Genomic DNA, 16,555 nt, shown 5'->3' with positions numbered 1-16,555 from the left:
CCAACAACCGTTTAGCTATAAAGGTTTCCGCAATTTTGGCAAAACAACTGGTAAGTGCAATTGGTCTCAGCTCAGCAATGGTCGGAGGATTAGTTTTGGGGATTGGTACTACTTCAGCACATTTCCATTGTTCAGGGACTTTGGCCTGATCAAAGGAAGTGTTAAGAATGTCAGTAAGTGGAAAAGACAACTCATAAGCAAACTCACGCAATATACGTACAGGTAAATCACCAGAAATACCAGACTTGTTAGTTTTAAGCTTGCGAATTTCCTTGTATACTTCTCTTGGCTGAACATGCGGATAAGGCATGGGTGACGGTAAATAGGGAGGTAGTAGTGACCTATCAATACTTGGAATGTCCTTAGCTATAGATATAAAACGATTATTTATCAAATTAGCTACATGTTCAAACTGTCCATTGCAATCAACCCCAGGAACAGTTAAGGGTGGCTGATCTCGTCGGCCTTGGGTGAGTAACTTTATTTGTCGGTGCCAGCCAGCAGGGTCATTGGTCTTCAGATGACGAACTTTGTTTTGGTAGTAATGTCTCTTGGATGAAGATATAGCATGCATGACCTTTGTCTTCATATGACTCCATAAGGGCCGGTTGTTTTGATGCCAAGCCTGTTGTCGTTGTTTTATAACCGCTTTAATTTCGGCCATGATCCATGGCTTGTCGGTCGCGTGGAAACGAATATTGCGAGTAGGTAAGTGGACATCAAGGTGCTCTTGGATTGTTTTGCATAGTAGATCGCACTTTTGAGATGGATCAATAAAAGATGACCTATAACGGTACCCCTACATTAAAATCACTATCAGAACTTGTTTATGTTGTGTTCAGCTATCAATTCATTGTTGTGGTCATGTTTTTCTCAAAATAATTTTGCTACAATTCGACCGAAAAAAGTTGACCTCGATTCTTCGATTTTGAAATTTCCCTGCCCTGTACTGGTTCCCGGCTATTAAACCAACACTGAAATCCAAGCGGATTTGTAAACCAGCGGACGTCATGAACGTGGTCAAAAAATGGTGACGTCACACCCATGAAGCAACGAGAGTAATCAAAGATTACGCCATCCATGTTACTCCGTGTGTTGTGTATGCGTTTTCATCCACACTATATGCGTGCGTGTGTGCTACGAAGCTTTTTGTTTGTAGTGTATCAGCTATAAATACTGCCGACTATTTCGTTGTTTGTGGATGCACTAGAAGTTTCAAATTTGTTTAAGAAGCCTGGATCGATTCCGAAATTTAAACCTCTAAAACATCGAGAGAATTCAGGGGGATCTTCTACCACCAGGCCCCAGCCAGTGCTGCTTGTGCATGCTACCACGTCGGCGGGGTCCCTCTGCCGTGGCCCTGGTCACAAGTGGCCGTGGAACAACAAAAGAATCAAGGCATTACAGAAAAAAGAGGGAGAAAAGCCTGGTAAGTACTTGTTAATAATTTTTAAAAAATCTACTACTGAGAAACTATCTCCATTATTAATTCAGGCCCAATACATGTACATGTAATTGTAATAAGAAAAATAGTTAACAATCTCTACCCTTTTCATGCAAGGAACAATCATCATGTTGTCAAATGACACGATGTGCATGCTCTGAATCTGACTACCATAAAATAGCTACATAGTGTATTGACTCTGTTGAGTGATGAATCCATGTAGCCACCCAGTGCTTTTGGCATGTTTATGCCCTGGTTTACACTTTCTGGCATGTTCATGCTCAACCATGTGTGAACACTATATTAATCCATTTAAAAAGTTGATTGTTACAGTTAACAGTTTATTGGCCTTGCTGACATGTATTTATAATGGTCTATATGCTGGATTGCTGGACATTGTTTTTGCCAAAGCTGCCTAAGAATTGTTCGTGTTTTTTTTTTAAGGCACAGCTCAAAAATATGTTCAAACTCCCATCCAGATAATTGCCCATTCATGGTCATTCAGATTTTTTTTCCTAATTCAGGAATAACCAATTCCGGAGAAGTGTAGTGTGAAGTTTTCCTATAGCTGTTGTTTATTATTGGCTTGGCACGGTTAATTACATGGAGTGTTTACTATATTTGCATTTGTAAAATAAGGCCAGTTCTCTTTCAGCACTAGTTTTTTATTTTTTTATCTATTTTTTGTTTTTGTATCTTTTGTATAGAAATAACTCGCAGCTCTACACTACAATGGTAATGCAGGACGAAGACAATGCAGGACGGAGACATGCTACCCAGAACTAGAAATGGAGACCTAAGATTCTCAAAAGCACTTTAGGTAAATAGTAGGCCTATGCATGCAAATTTTTAAAGGATCAGATGATTTCTTCATTTTTAGTTTTTCAGCTGCCCCTTTGAAAACTGTTCAGGGTGGAGGGGGGGATGGGGGTGTTGAATCGCAAGAACCCCCCCCCCCCCACCCCGATCTGTACCTGAACAGTTTTGAACTAGGTAGGTGTCGATCTGGGGGAGGGGGTGGTTGGAGGTCATGTTTTTTATCAGATATAAAGAAAACCTGCCCCCTTGGTTTATTGCATGTGGACTCCTTTTTTTCTGGTTTTGAGTTAACTCCTGTAAGGTTCTTTTCAAAACTACGCCAACTCAAAGAGAGATTGTCAGTATATGAGGTTACATCAAACCTTCCGAGATTGTATTTCTGCCTTCTAAATTTTCAAGAAATCCCACATAACGATTGTTTGGTTTTGTTTTTTATTTTTCATAAACAGATACGCAAAAGAATGCATGCACAATGCACATGTTCATTGTCAGCAGGGTGACAAGACATGAAAACAACTCCATCCGCAGCTGATGTGTAACCCCCGTGTCATTGACATCAACCTTCACCAGCCGGAAAAGGATGGAGCAGCTTTTTTTTTTGGGGGGGGGGTGGGGGTTCAAAGGTATTGGGTTCAACTTTGTTTGAAGAAAGAATGACCTGTGCCCAGTTTCATGGATCTGTTCACCACCAAATTCTGCACTAATGATCACCGTTCTCTGCTTACGTCCAAAGGCTAAATTTCTGCGCTTACTTTGTAAGCGTAGAATGCCTGTTATAAACCAAGTATGCACCCATGACCCGCAAAAGCCAAAATTCGCTGGTAAACCTGTGTGACGCGTTTGATGTAAGCACAGAATTCCCTGCTTCCGCAAGTGCAGATTCTTTGTTTACAGTATGCAGATCCATGAAGTAGGGGGGGGGGGGGGTTCCATGGCAGTAGAATCAACTTTGTTTGAAGAAAGAATGACCTGTGCCCAATTTCATGGATCTGTTCACCACCAAATTCTGCGCCATGATCACCGTTCTCTGCTTACATCCAAAGGCTAAATTTCTGCCCTTACTTTGTAAGCGTAGGATGCCTGGTATAGACCTAGTATGCACCCATGACCCGCAAAAGCCAAAATTCGCTGGTAACCTGTGAAACGCGCTTGACGTAAGCACAGAATTCCCTGCTTCCGCAATTGCCGACTCTTTGTTTACAGTAAGCAGATCCATGAAATTGGGCCCTAGCTTGTACACATTGATGTGGGTGTTTTATTTTATTTTTTATGTTTATATGTTGTTGTTTTTTTTGGGGGGGGGGGGTAACAAGGGTAGTACAATCAACTTTGTTTAAAAACAGAATGACACGGTCTGTAAACAATGATTTTATTATATTCTCTTAATGTACAACCACAGCTAACTAGGTACATAACATGTCTTAGGTTGTTTTGTTTTTTCGGGGGAGGAACGTTGACAGGGTTGTATAGTTAACTTTGTTTGAAGACGGAATGTTCAGATGATTTCGCTATCACTAGGCAACCTTTTTTCAATTTTGATATTTAAATAAACTATTGTCGTTTGCAAATGCATACATTTTAAATGATGTCGTTATTATGGAGGTGTACATGTAGGCTTCTGTTTTTTTTGTTTGTTTTTATATTTCTGCCAACCAAGTTGAATGTTGTTACCATTTTCATCATAGTGTATTGTTGACAACAGGGGGCAAGTTTATTGCACATGAGTGCTAAATTAATCAATTTGAACCACACACCTAATTTTATAAGCCATAGTAATTTACATTTTGTGGCTTTCAGAGGGGTGGGTGGTTCAAATTAAATTAATCAATTTGAACCACCCAGCCCTCTGAAAGACACAAAAAGAAATAATATACATGTACATGTATGCGTAAATTATTATGGCTTATAAAATTATTTCTCACTCCCTCCGGATCATTATAACTAGGAAAATTGTAACGACTGAAGACAAATAAACCAAAGCAAAGCTGCCTAATCCGTTGGTGGATACGAAAATCCTTCCACTGTACTGTACATGAGGGTTTGGAAACGTCCTTCGTGTTGCTGCCATCAAACATGATGTCAGTGGCAGCGATTGAACGGCCGAGATAGTCCTAAGCTCACCACTTGCTGATATTCAACATTGCAATATTTTCTGTAAAACAAAACAAAAGAATTCATACAAAATTATTAACAAAAGAATTCATACAAAATTATTAACAACAGATTTGTGGTTTGCATGGTGCAGTGTCGATATTGTATGTGTGTACCTGAATTGCTTTAAAACTATACCCATGCCAGAAGGCAATCATAATCCAAAGTAGCAGTTACATACATGTACATGAGATATTTGTGTATGCACATGTGTCAACCACCACGCAGTTACTTGGTGGAGAAAAACAACAACATAGGTAATCTACAATATCAGTTTAAATTGATAAGTATGAATTTTGCCAACAAAGTATAAAACGCAAGACAAAAATCTGACATGTTTATAGGCTGTACCAGTTTAAAAACAGTGTAACGTATTTATAAGTTATCTGCGTTTAAAGTTTGATCATGTTTATACTCTGAATGCATCAATGTTTATCAATGTTGTTAAATGTTAATGTTGCAAATGCCTTAGCTTGTTGGGATTTTTGCTCTATTTAAAAAAAAAATTATTCTGTTAATTATCATAGGATTTCAAATGATAAGGATACTTTGTCGTTTTACAACATTTTTGACTCACAACTACTTGTCATTACTGCACACATTTTGTGCCAATCGTTTGCACAGGAAGTTAATAAATGTTCGGTATTTGGCCTTCGGTATTTTTGCCCTCGAATGGAACTCCTCCAATAACATGAGTCTGTAGGATCCCAACGATCTGAGAGTCTGTTGTAGGATAATCAAGGTCGAAACATGCGATTACCGCATCTGTCACCATATTATCCTTGCACGATATATGGACCCCATCACCAACAACGAAGATCCCGGTTATCTGGCCTTCTCTGTGGATTGTTAGCAGTTTTGGCGGCTCCTTATTCCCAGTGTGCAGGGCGGCTTCAACCTCGTTATCTGGAATGTCCTGAAAATAAAACCATGTTAAGTAATAGAGTGTGTTTGCAGTTGGCCATGACTGAGGAAGCTTTGTTTAACATCACTTTGTTGCAGGTCATTTACAAATTATGTTTGGTTGATCGTGTAAATCTTGTTTCCAGATCTGAGACAATCGATCATTAATTTTAAATTGTCGGCTCAGTTTGTAGAGAATATACTTTTCATCCAAAGCAAAAGTGGCAGGTTAATACAATATCAGTTGGTGAGAAAAAGTGGAGTGAACAATGTGTTTTTCTTATGCTCCTGTCTATTGACCAGAAATCTTTTAGTGGACTTTCAGTTACCAATGTAAGTTAAATTTATCCACCATATTCGCAGAGTCCAGGTACACAAAAACCAGAGAATGTTTTTTACCTTTTTATAAAAATAATAAGTGTACACTGGCTTAAAATTTGCACTTAAAAGGTTCAAGTCAAGCCGAGGCGTGTACACATAACCAGCTCACGTTGGGTCGAGTCGGGCAGTGGCACTGGTCAATTAAAGATGAGTCAAGTCCAATATGGAATCATTAAAGGAACACGTTGCCTTTGATCGGACGAGTTGGTCAAAACAAAAGCGTTTGTAACCGTTTTTTATAAAATGCATATGGTTGGAAAGATGTTTTAAAAGTAGAATACAATGATCCTCACAAGTTTGCCTCGAAATTGCGTGGTTTTCCTTCTACTGTGCGAACTAACATGGTCGGCCATTTATGGGAGTCAAAATTTTGACCTCCATAAATGGCCGACGTGTTAGTCAACAAGGTAAAAGGAAAACCGCGCAATTTCGAGGCATGTTTGTGTGGATCATTGTATTCTACTTTTACAACATCTTTCTACCCATATGCAATTTATAAAAAACGGTTACAAACGCTTTTCAAAGACCAACTCGACCGATCCAAGGCAACGTGTTCCTTTAAGGGTTAATGACCCAATTTCCCTTGAAAAAACGCGGACCAAGTCCAACTCATCAACAGTAGTAGTGATTATAAAACACTGAAGTTTTATGATAATGTGCAAGTTGTTGACCTCAAGCATAACACAATATTCACTTACATCTAGGATGGTGATTACCCTCTTGGTTTTTACACCCTTCCCGTTGTCGAAAGCTGTTGCTCTCTCCACCTGTTCAATTATTATTCCCATCCTCTCAGGCTCCTTTAATTAGGTGTAAATGAAGAACAAACTTGTCAACATAAAGTATCATGATCCTGTGATGCAATCATTCTGAACATCCTGGATATAATCAATCAAATGACAAGGATATGTATGTCAGTTTTATAATTAGTACTACATACCTGAACTTCACTTGTGACTACATACGTGTTCTGAAATGTCTCTGAAAGCCACCAAACTGTGCGCTTGCACGTGTACGTCATTTCATTAGGAAGGTAGCTTGAGGGCGCTATTCGTCTTAAACCATATAAATAGGGGTGCACCGTTGATCTTCAGTATAACGGAGATCAATGGGTGTACCACACTTATAGACTCCCATAGCAAACAATGGAAACATGCTAAATAGTTTTTTTTAAAGTCTCTCAGCCTCTTGAAGACCAATATTGTCAGACAACTAAACTTAAGATTTCTTTTCAATTTTTTGTTGGTCAGCCGTTCTAAATTTTTCCTAATTACCCCAGGACATAAAACACCCCGAAAAATGTGTTTTTTTCCCAAACCGACTCGCTGCCAGTTTCATGAGGCACTCATGCATAATCACAAGCCAAATAGTATAAACTGTAAAGCCTAAATTTCCTCAAAAGTTGAAACAAAGAACCCCCAGGTTGTGATAGATTCTAACAAATGCACTTTACCTATTAATTGCGGGACTCCCATTACGCTATTATTCCAAAGATATTGCACCCTTATAACCGTCAGGATCAGTACGCTAACGTTCAGCCCTGGCGGCCTTACAATTTCGTAGTACTAAAGTGACGGCCTGGATATCAGGGTAGATTTCTGGGGTGCAATTTGTCAAAGCTTCATGACTCGAATCTTACCTGCAAGAAAGCAACTTCAACAGATTCACACTCCATGGCAGCATATATTTTTCTGCGGTGGGTTTTGATCGTCATATATTCTTCACAAATCCGTCATTTTCATGAAAGTGCAGCTCCCAATGTTAAGGACTTAACAATAATCATATGCTTGTAGATTACCTTGTTTCCAATAGTTAACAATTTGAGCTTGTAAACCAAAACAACCAAAAGGATCTGTTTTATCTGCATTTAGTAAATTATCCATTCTTACTCTAGATTCGGATGATGCAGAGTTTCTTTCATATTGTGTATCAGATATTGTTTGATCAACACCGACGGTGGCGTTTGTATTTGGATATTTAAAGCTTCTAATTGTGTTTAGATCACCACCGAATTTAATCATTTGACCCAATGGTATTGTATATTCCCAAGTTTCACCATTTGCTTTTCGTGAAAAGAAACCATGCATAGAGTTCCATGCAACTTCGTCATTAACACCTAAACTAAAATTTGAATGTTGTGCTTCATCGCCTGTTTCATCTAATGCATCTTCCATTGCAGCTTCCATATTTTCAGTAGTAGGAAAATGCAATGGAAAAATATTTGTATGTGACCTTTCAGCATCATCAAGTGGGTAGTGTTTTGTGAATCCTTGATGTGGTTGGTTGATCTGAAGATGCATTAATATTGATTTAGGGCGTGACACTATTGGTCAATCAGTAATAAGCAAGCTCTAGGCACAATTTCATACATGAAAGTCCATTTAAGTTTGTGACAAAATGAGGTTTAGGGGTTTCTGGGAGTGAACTGCGAAGCAGCAGAAATCATAGCTCCAATCCAGGCATGGCACCCTAGACGCATGAGAGAGGCCATCGAGATCCACAAGTATGACACCGTACCCCAGGACATTGGCTCCCCCTTCTCCCGACCAATGGATCTTCTATATTCACGGTCACCCCCTAGGCCCCAACCATTAGACTGATTTGGGTCATCTATACCCTCGGTCACCTAGTCCCCACACCTTCACTATCCCCTGTGCTTGTTCCTACTGACACGGTTCAATGAGCACACACCCCACACACCACCCAAGGCACCACAACAGGTTTCACTACGCATCATCCAGTTCACTTCCCGCCTATATTTCCCGCCTTCGTGCATCACCGCTGATCCGCCGCCCAGTAATTAAGCAGCATGCAGCAATAGAGTCCAGCATTCTCCAGAAGACGATCAGAGCATACTGATCGAAACGTCGAGTTGATCCAACGGTTCTTTTCAGAACGGATTTTGTGATTGCTGTCGCAACGAATAGCTTTTTCTTTGCTGCTGGAGTCAAGATTGAGTGTTACTGATGAATTAACCTCTTTGACTTCAGTGTTTGTGCACTGATGCTGGCAGAAATGACTGAAGCTTTCAGGTTTCGATCAGTTGGTAGACATTTTAGAACTTTCTCTTTACATCGAAATATAGCCACTCGTTCTTTTAAGGTTCCTGTTCGTAGAAGTTCATGATATGCAGGTGTTTCGTCATGGGTTAGCTTTGACTATTTAATTTGTAATTTTCTCGTCTCTTTTTTTTTATTGCCGCTTTTTTGGATGGCTCGTATTTTTCTTATGGCTTTCAACTGTTTTTTTCTTGTAATTGTACATAGCAACACTCTAAAAAGTAATGTTTATGGTAAACGCTTTGTTGTGTTAATATTTGAACGCAAGTGTTTATTTAAAATCACCCTGTGCGAATTTTTAAACACCAGACATCTATCTGTTAACGCTCTTCAGTTGTACCTGTTTATACCTCTCTGGACTATTCCTTACAAGTTGGTGAGTATAGAATTTACAATTCAAAAATGAGTGTGTTACGAACGGCGTCTTACCTAGAATAATGCAAAATTTACAGCAATCTGCCTTTTTAGAGTAAAGTTGCAGTCTATTGGACAGTAGAGAAACTAACAAACAACTGTTCTGTGTTCAAACCAAGCCCCTGCTGTCATGACTGTACATGCTGTACATGCAGCTAACGTTGCGCGTCACAACTGTACGACGTGGCGTGCTCTATAGATTTGACTAATTTAAAATGCACATGTACGCCTATGTTCGATTATACATAGTTAGCTCTTCTTGTCTTTGTACACGATGTACATGACGTACACAAGCGATGTATTGACCATAAAACACCATCAAAACATGTAACGTTAGCGACATTTTGTTTGACATTGAATTGACTAGTTGTAGTTCGTAAGCACACTACACTGGCATGATCAGCTGACTGGATTTAACTTTTGTTGTTTTGATTCTATGGGCCTTGTCAGTTATTCCTTTTTTAAGCATGAAAAATGATAAGGTCTTGTAAAATGGGGAAGTTGTGTCCTTGCTTTGGTAGTGAAAGCTTCAAAGAATTTACTAATTATGTTACAAGGACACACAGAAATGATCCCCGCTTTAAAGTGTACTTCGATTTGGGGAATTGTGGTTTTAGCAGTAAAACCTGGGCAATCTTTCATTTCCTTTTCATTTCATTTCATTTTATTTGCCAGCAAACATGAAAAAACACAAACATGTATTAAAGAATTGCACATCAAAGATTTACAAGAGAAACCAATAATACAATGGTTATAAAAAGAGAACAGCAAAAAAAGCAAAAAATTAGCAAAAACACAAGCAGGTTACTGAGAAACCTGGCCTAAAGATGGAAATGTTTCTTTATAGTTCATGTAAGTAAAGCACACAGAGAAAGGGTAGGCGTCCAAGTTTGGATGAGTTGGCAGAGTCATTGGATGTAGATGGTGAAGATGATGTTAATGGTGGCCATGTGCAGAATGAAAAAGGGGAAGATGATAAGATGCTGCTTGCCTCAAATGCTTTGCATTAAGAAACCAGGCTTAAATTGACTCAAAAAAGCAGTAAGTTCAATCATGGAGAACAGAAAATATATGGTCGACTATCAATTTGGAAGGCAAAAACAATCATTTGAAAGGCTTCTTCTTGAGCAAAACATTGACACTGATATTTTCCAGGACTTGATTGGCGAGATAAGTGACAGTATGTCTGAATTTCAAACACCATACAAGTGAGAGTAGTTTTACAAACTAAAGTGTCCCTGTATAACACCACAGGAAGTTGTTTTAGGACATAGAAATAAACATGTAAAAGGACAGGTTCAAGTAGTCAAAGATCTGTGGTCGATTTCACAAAGTTAGGACTAGTATCTCCTAGGACTAGTACTAAGTTAGTCCTAACTTAGTACTAGTTCTAGGAGATATACAAATTGCATGGATAGTCCTAAGTTAGGACCAGTAAGTCCTAACTCGAGATAAGCCTAGTCCTAGCTCTTTGTGAAATCCACCCCAGGGGTACTTTATCCCTTTAAAAGATCTTATGGGCACATTGCTAAGAATGCCTGAAATACAACAATGTATTGTTAATCCTCTAGTCGGTAACAATGGATACATGATTGACGTATGTGATGGCAACTATGTTAAAAACCATCCACTCTTTGGTCACATTAGCCAAGCCATCCAGATAATACTGTACACCGATGATCTAGAATTTGTAAACCCTTTGATACTCCTACAAAGAAACATAAAATTTGTTCTACGTGACTCTAGCAAACACTCCACCACAAGATAGATCTCGCTTGTCATCACTGAATCTAATAGCCATCGCAAAGACTTGCCATTTAAATAGACATGGCATAGATGACATTGGGTGATTTTATTGCAACGGTCAATGAGTTATCCTCCATGGTAATTGACTTCGAATTTGGAGGTGGCAGAAAACTTATTAAAGGCGGCCTTGTTGCTTTTGGTGCAGACACACCTAGCAGCAAATTTGATGGGAGGTTTCAAAGAAGGTGTTGGATTTGCCTTTTCTCCCTGCACTGTCCATACTGTCACACTGTCCGTACAGACTTGCGTAACAAATTATCTGCAACACAGTGCCGGTTAATGGGACACACCGGCTCACCGTGTACGCAGTTTAGGGCTGTAGAATCATAAATAATATTTTTATACATGATTGCTGTAAAAAAAAATCATCAAAATGTCACGTAATTAGCAAAAAATTATTACAAAACCCAAAAGTGGTAAAAGGCCAGCGTAAACGTGTTTCCAGCCGTTGCAACTGTCAAGTCTTCGTGGCATCGTCGCACAATATTGCAAGTAGACTGGTGCTTTTTTTATAGCATTGTTTACTACGACGCAGCATAAGGATCCAGTCTCTCCATATAGTATAAACAACCAGCATTTATACGGATCAGGCAAATCCTTCGACGATGGAGGTAGTCGTGCTTCGACGTACATCTAAAGATCGTCACGAAGAACACAAAAAACTTACCTAGAATACGATGGGACAGTGACAAGTAAATACAGCATTCCTGGCACCAACTTCCTGGTTAACTTGTGGCTGGTGGCCGACTACATTTTTGGATATTTTCTGCTAAAAACAGATGAAACTGAGGGCCCCTGTGTTCTAAGTGAAACAGTTTATAATCTTGGAACGTAACCATATCTTTTGGAACGTAAGCATATATTGGAACGTAATCGTAGCTTGGTATCTTGGATTGTAAACGCAGCTGCGTATGGAACGTAAGCGTAACTTGACTGCGGATTGAAAGCGTACCTTTTGTATATACCATCTATATATCTTGAAACGTAAACGTAGCTGCATATTGAACGTAAGCGTAGCTTGACTCAGGCTTGAAAAACGTGCCTTTTTATATTATTGCGTAACTTGAAGGAATGTAAGCGTATAATTGAAGCCAATACATATGAAGTTGAAATTGATCAAACACTCAGGTTGCTCTGGTGAAAATAACATTGAGTGTCCACCGCTATAAGAACCGTGTTTGTGTGTGTGACAAATACGGGCACCAGTCAATTTCCAAATAGTGCATGGAAATTTAGAGAGCAAGTTTAAGCATTCTTTCCTCCATGGTTTAGGCATGTTGTAGGCATGTTTTATTTGGTCTAATTCACACTAAATTTGTAAGAAATATAATAGAGAGTGAGGAATAACAGTTGTTTTGGCCCTGTCATCCTGTACATGTAGCTGTGCATGATTGTTAAAAACATTTTAACAAAACTATACCCATCAGATCTTTAGTGAGGATCCTTCAAAAACTGTTCTGAGAAAAAGGCCAAACCTAATGGCCTGAAAAGTGATAACTTAGTATTCAACAAATGACCAAATACATCTTCAATGTTAACTAATGATTGTAGACTGCCATGGGTATTAGAATAATTATTAGTTATTACAGTAATTGAGTTTCCATAAAAGACATTTTGTGACCAAAATGTCTGTCCCCATTTGCACAACCTATAACTAACGTAAACAACCGTGGTTTGTGGGGGGGGGGGGGGGGAGGGTGAAACATTTTTTCACATAGGTTTACATAATTTTTACTACTGTAGCAATTCCCGTCAGGTGGTCACCAGCACAGGACGAGCGGTAGTCCTGCTGGCACTTGGGGTGAGGTCGTTAGGCAACCGTATATCGCCGCATGTAATAAAACGTGGGGGAAGGGGTCTAGAAACTGTAAGAAACTGTTGACTTCCAAGGAGTGAGGGCTGAGACAAGTTACTGATTGACTATTGATCCGTTTTATTTATTATCTCTACTAAAGCACAGTAATTCCTGATTCCAACTACGTAACCCTCCTTTCCTTAAGGCCAGAAATGGTCCCTTAAGGCAACTGACTACACTTAAGATCACCGAAATCCCTTTTAAGGGATTTCGGTGATCTTAAGTGATTTTCCACTTGCTTAAGGAATAACCAGTTACTTAAAAGTAACTGGTTATTCCTTAAGCAAGTGGAAAATCACTAAAGGTAACTGGAACTAACTTAAAGTAACCGAACCGCATTTACAGTAAAACCAAAGCTGCCTTTAGGGCCTGATAAAATCCCGGACTCCAGAGCAAACAATACAATGCAATGTGACCTCCTTACGGGAGTGGATTACCGCACGTCTCTACGTCCAACTTGCAATAAATAACACAGAAAATAATCCAATAAAACCTACCCCTCGATTACACAACTGTCAGCACCACGCACCGCAACTCCTAAAACTCCCCACGCTAGCCCTGCTACTACTCCCGACACGTGAACACACGTATCACGTCGCCTCCTTAATCCTCCCCGCCAATTGTTAAACACCACTATTGAAAACACAGTCTGTACCATTCGCTGTCCAGTCTGCAACTGCCCGCTACGCACTCTCCACGCACGAGGCAGCAGCGTGCTCCCCATAATGCCCCGCGGCAGCCAGCGCCGCGCCAAACCGCCCTTTCGCGCGCTAAGGGCGTCTACTCTCGCGCTAAGCCTGGAGCGCCACCGCGCGGTACCATTTCGTTACACTACTATGCTCACCTATTATAATACTTTAATGCTCATTTTTGGGGAATTACAAATCTCTCTTTAACAATTGTGAGAAATGTTGTTTTTCCATGGAAAGATCCTAATGAAATTAATACAGTAATTAGAAACAATAATTAGAAAACTATTTTATTTCACAATGCCCCAAGCACAGCCATTACAACATGCCTCTATACAAAGTTTGGAATGGAGCAAGATCAATAAAGGTGGTAGTAAAAGCTGAGAGTCTGGACGAGTTGATGACCAAAGGTGAGCTTTTAAATAAACCGTTTTACAACTAGTATGCTTCCAGAAAACTAAAGTTTCAATATACCTGAAAGCAGGGACCTTCTATAGGGAAATTGGGGTAAAAACGCCCTTTTTCTAGTTTATGAGAAATGTCTCAGAATTTCTTGGAGACAGAGGGAAATAAATGTGTGGTTTAATCCATTACATATCTCCTCTATTGTGTGCAAATATAAAAATCTACTCACTATGTTGATAAAGGGACATTTTCCTTGCTTTTTGAAAGGAAGTTTGGCGGGCCTTTTTACCCGGGTGTTGGGATAAAAACGCCCGAGACCCAGGTAAAAACGCCCGCGCGTATGTAAACCCAAAAAAGCGATTGCTCAGTCATTGGTCACCACTTAACTGCAGTTAAAAATGACACTACGCATCTCTGAAGTGTGGAAATTTTGTAAAATAAGATTAACCTCCTATCCTATATTGTACTAAGAAATAACGTTAATAATTATGACAAATTTGAAACTATATTTAAAAGTAGTCGAATTGTTTAAAAACAATTATATATGAACCTACCTTTTGTTGTCGTTTGTTTACTTCTTGACCGAGTCAACGCAACTCCGGCAATGGAGTGCAAACATATGCACGCAATCTGGTACGAATTAGCAATGTGCGAATGTTCCCCTTTGGACGTCCAGGAAGATTGTTCCCGTTGGAACGTTCCCAAGGGATTGGTCAAAATATCATGCGTTCCGTTTTGACGGGAACGTTCCCCGACTTTTGAGACGCTCCCTTAGGCTATTCCCCAAACGATCTCTTCACAGCTTTCCCCCTTTTTCTTTTCATTAACTGGTGCCTGTCGTTTCTGCAATGAGTTAAGCACTGCGACCTTCATTGCTCGCTTTGGCGTGAGAGGATCAGTGAGGGAGTCATCTTCACTAGAACGGACTTGGTGGAGAGCTAACGTGGGCTTGACTCTGTGTTTCCCCAGAAAGATCAGGTGCTGGACTTAATAGTGTTGGCTGCGTGATCTCACCTTCATCTACACTGGAACATGAAGCTGCAACTTGGTCTGAACTCATCTGTGTGTCCTGATTAACTTGTACCGTGCTACATGTAGGACTACATGTATCTGTATCTGGACGGAAGCACACCTTGGCTGGAAGAAGCTTCTCTGTGGGAATGGCATGTCTGTCCACTGGATATATTCCGCTTTTCATGAAACCAGAGATAACATGCTGTTTACGGAAAGCCTTAGCATACAGCTGCTTCAGCAGGCCAGGAAAAATGACTTGTCACACAACTTTTCAGTCGACTACCCTTGTAGTGCTGCTTCAGGACTTTGCCCCAGTCTTTTTTGGTAGGACCAAACACACCAACATCTAAAGGTTTTAGAACATGCGAAACAGTGCGTTGGCATACAGAGAAGGTGCAGCGAACAGTGCGTTGGCATACAGAGAAGGTGCACATTGTGTGCTTTGGCCGTGGTTATTAGATCTACAGTGATGTGACTACTGTGCCCATCGAACAACACCAGAATGGGTTTCTTGATGTGTCTGACGTGGTATAAGAAGCGCTTCTCGAACCATGAGGCCAGTGTTGTCCCTTCCATCCATCCTGAATCAGTTGTCAAGTACCCTGCACTATAAGGACCACCAACACACCAAGAATCATACAAGTTCTTGGCCTGGTAGAGGCTTTATGGGGGGAACACTGTACCATTTGCAGCAACCCATCCCAAGACATTGAGTACATTTCTTTCCCACTACCTGGAATGACAACTCTGGGTTTGCGTTTCCCTTTCTTTACAAATACTCTCTTGCATTTTGGATCGGTGACAAAGCCTGTCTCGTCCATATTGATGATTTGAGCAGGAGAATCACGGATTCCTAGCTCACCAACGTTCTGTTCTTAAATGGCAAAGAACTTTGATATGACAAACTCAGTGCAGGATGTAGCCCTGGAGATGGTTAACACCTGTTTTTTTAGGGGCAAGTTCAGTCATCAAGCGTCTTGTGAAGCGGTAGAACCAATCGTCGCCTGGACGTTATTCTTGAACCAGGTCTTCTTTGCCAGAGATGCGACATACTCTTCTGTTGTGTCTAGTATATCTGATTTCTCCATTGGACACGCATACTCCCCAGCTGCAATAATGGCTCTTACCAAGAGTAGGTCTGTAGCTCTTCCTGATCCGTATTTAAGATTGGGATCTGCGATGTGCTCTCTGAGCGTTTGTCTTGGAATCTTGTATAGCCCTTCTGCTTCACGTTGACTTATTTCACCTCTATATTTTTAGAGTGATTGTGCTATACTTTTGTCGCAAACCAGTTTTATCATACTGTCGAGGCATTTTGCTCTGAGAAAAATGCAGTTGTTAATGATTTATATTAAAAAATTGGTTCAGAAGGGTAAATGGAAATGAACAAAAACCTGATGATGAAATTCATGGCATTGTAACATGGTTTATTTTTCTGGTTCTTGTAATTCCTGGTGCAAAACGCAACACAAATGACGGACAATTCAAACTGTTCTTACTTAACTAACAACAATCTTTTATTCACAGTTTCAAGCACACGTCTATCTTAATCAAGCTTCAACCATCGACTGACACTGTAATCTACGTTTCCCGCCAACGCTACACCCATTTCCGG

At 40.0% G+C, this 16,555-nt stretch overlaps 1 protein-coding gene and 1 long non-coding RNA gene across 2 annotated transcripts; one reads left to right on the top strand and one right to left on the bottom strand.

Annotated features, from left to right (window-relative positions):
• Positions 1-1,038: 1,038 nt before the first annotated feature.
• LOC139943253 (uncharacterized) lies at positions 1,039-2,913 on the top strand. The gene is made up of 3 exons (XR_011786790.1): positions 1,039-1,429; positions 2,152-2,264; positions 2,713-2,913. It is a non-coding gene; the product is annotated as an uncharacterized lncRNA (long non-coding RNA).
• A 2,129-nt stretch (positions 2,914-5,042) lies between these two features.
• Positions 5,043-13,435, bottom strand: LOC139942653 (uncharacterized). The gene is made up of 3 exons (XM_071939481.1): positions 13,330-13,435; positions 6,397-6,498; positions 5,043-5,330 (listed from the first exon to the last, which is right to left on the bottom strand). The coding sequence occupies exons 2-3, from the start codon at positions 6,484-6,486 to the stop codon at positions 5,043-5,045; spliced, it is 378 nt and encodes a 125-aa protein (XP_071795582.1). The 5' UTR covers positions 6,487-6,498; positions 13,330-13,435.
• Between the last annotated feature and the right edge of the window lie 3,120 nt (positions 13,436-16,555).

This window comes from Asterias amurensis, chromosome 10 (genome assembly GCF_032118995.1).
Source record: "Asterias amurensis chromosome 10, ASM3211899v1".
NCBI classification, from domain to species: domain Eukaryota; kingdom Metazoa; phylum Echinodermata; class Asteroidea; order Forcipulatida; family Asteriidae; genus Asterias; species Asterias amurensis.
The sequence above is the reverse complement of the archived record's forward strand: the minus strand, read 5'-3'. Positions and strand labels throughout refer to the sequence as shown.

Bases quoted from the DNA above. Each gene is read 5' to 3' on its own strand.
- LOC139942653 (XM_071939481.1), bottom strand. From the start codon at position 6,486: ATGGGAATAATAATTGAACAGGTGGAGAGAGCAACAGCTTTCGACAAC. The intron at 5,331-6,396 runs GTAAGTGAATAT...TTTTATTTTCAG, and splicing joins GGGTAATCACCATCCTAGAT to GACATTCCAGATAACGAGGT.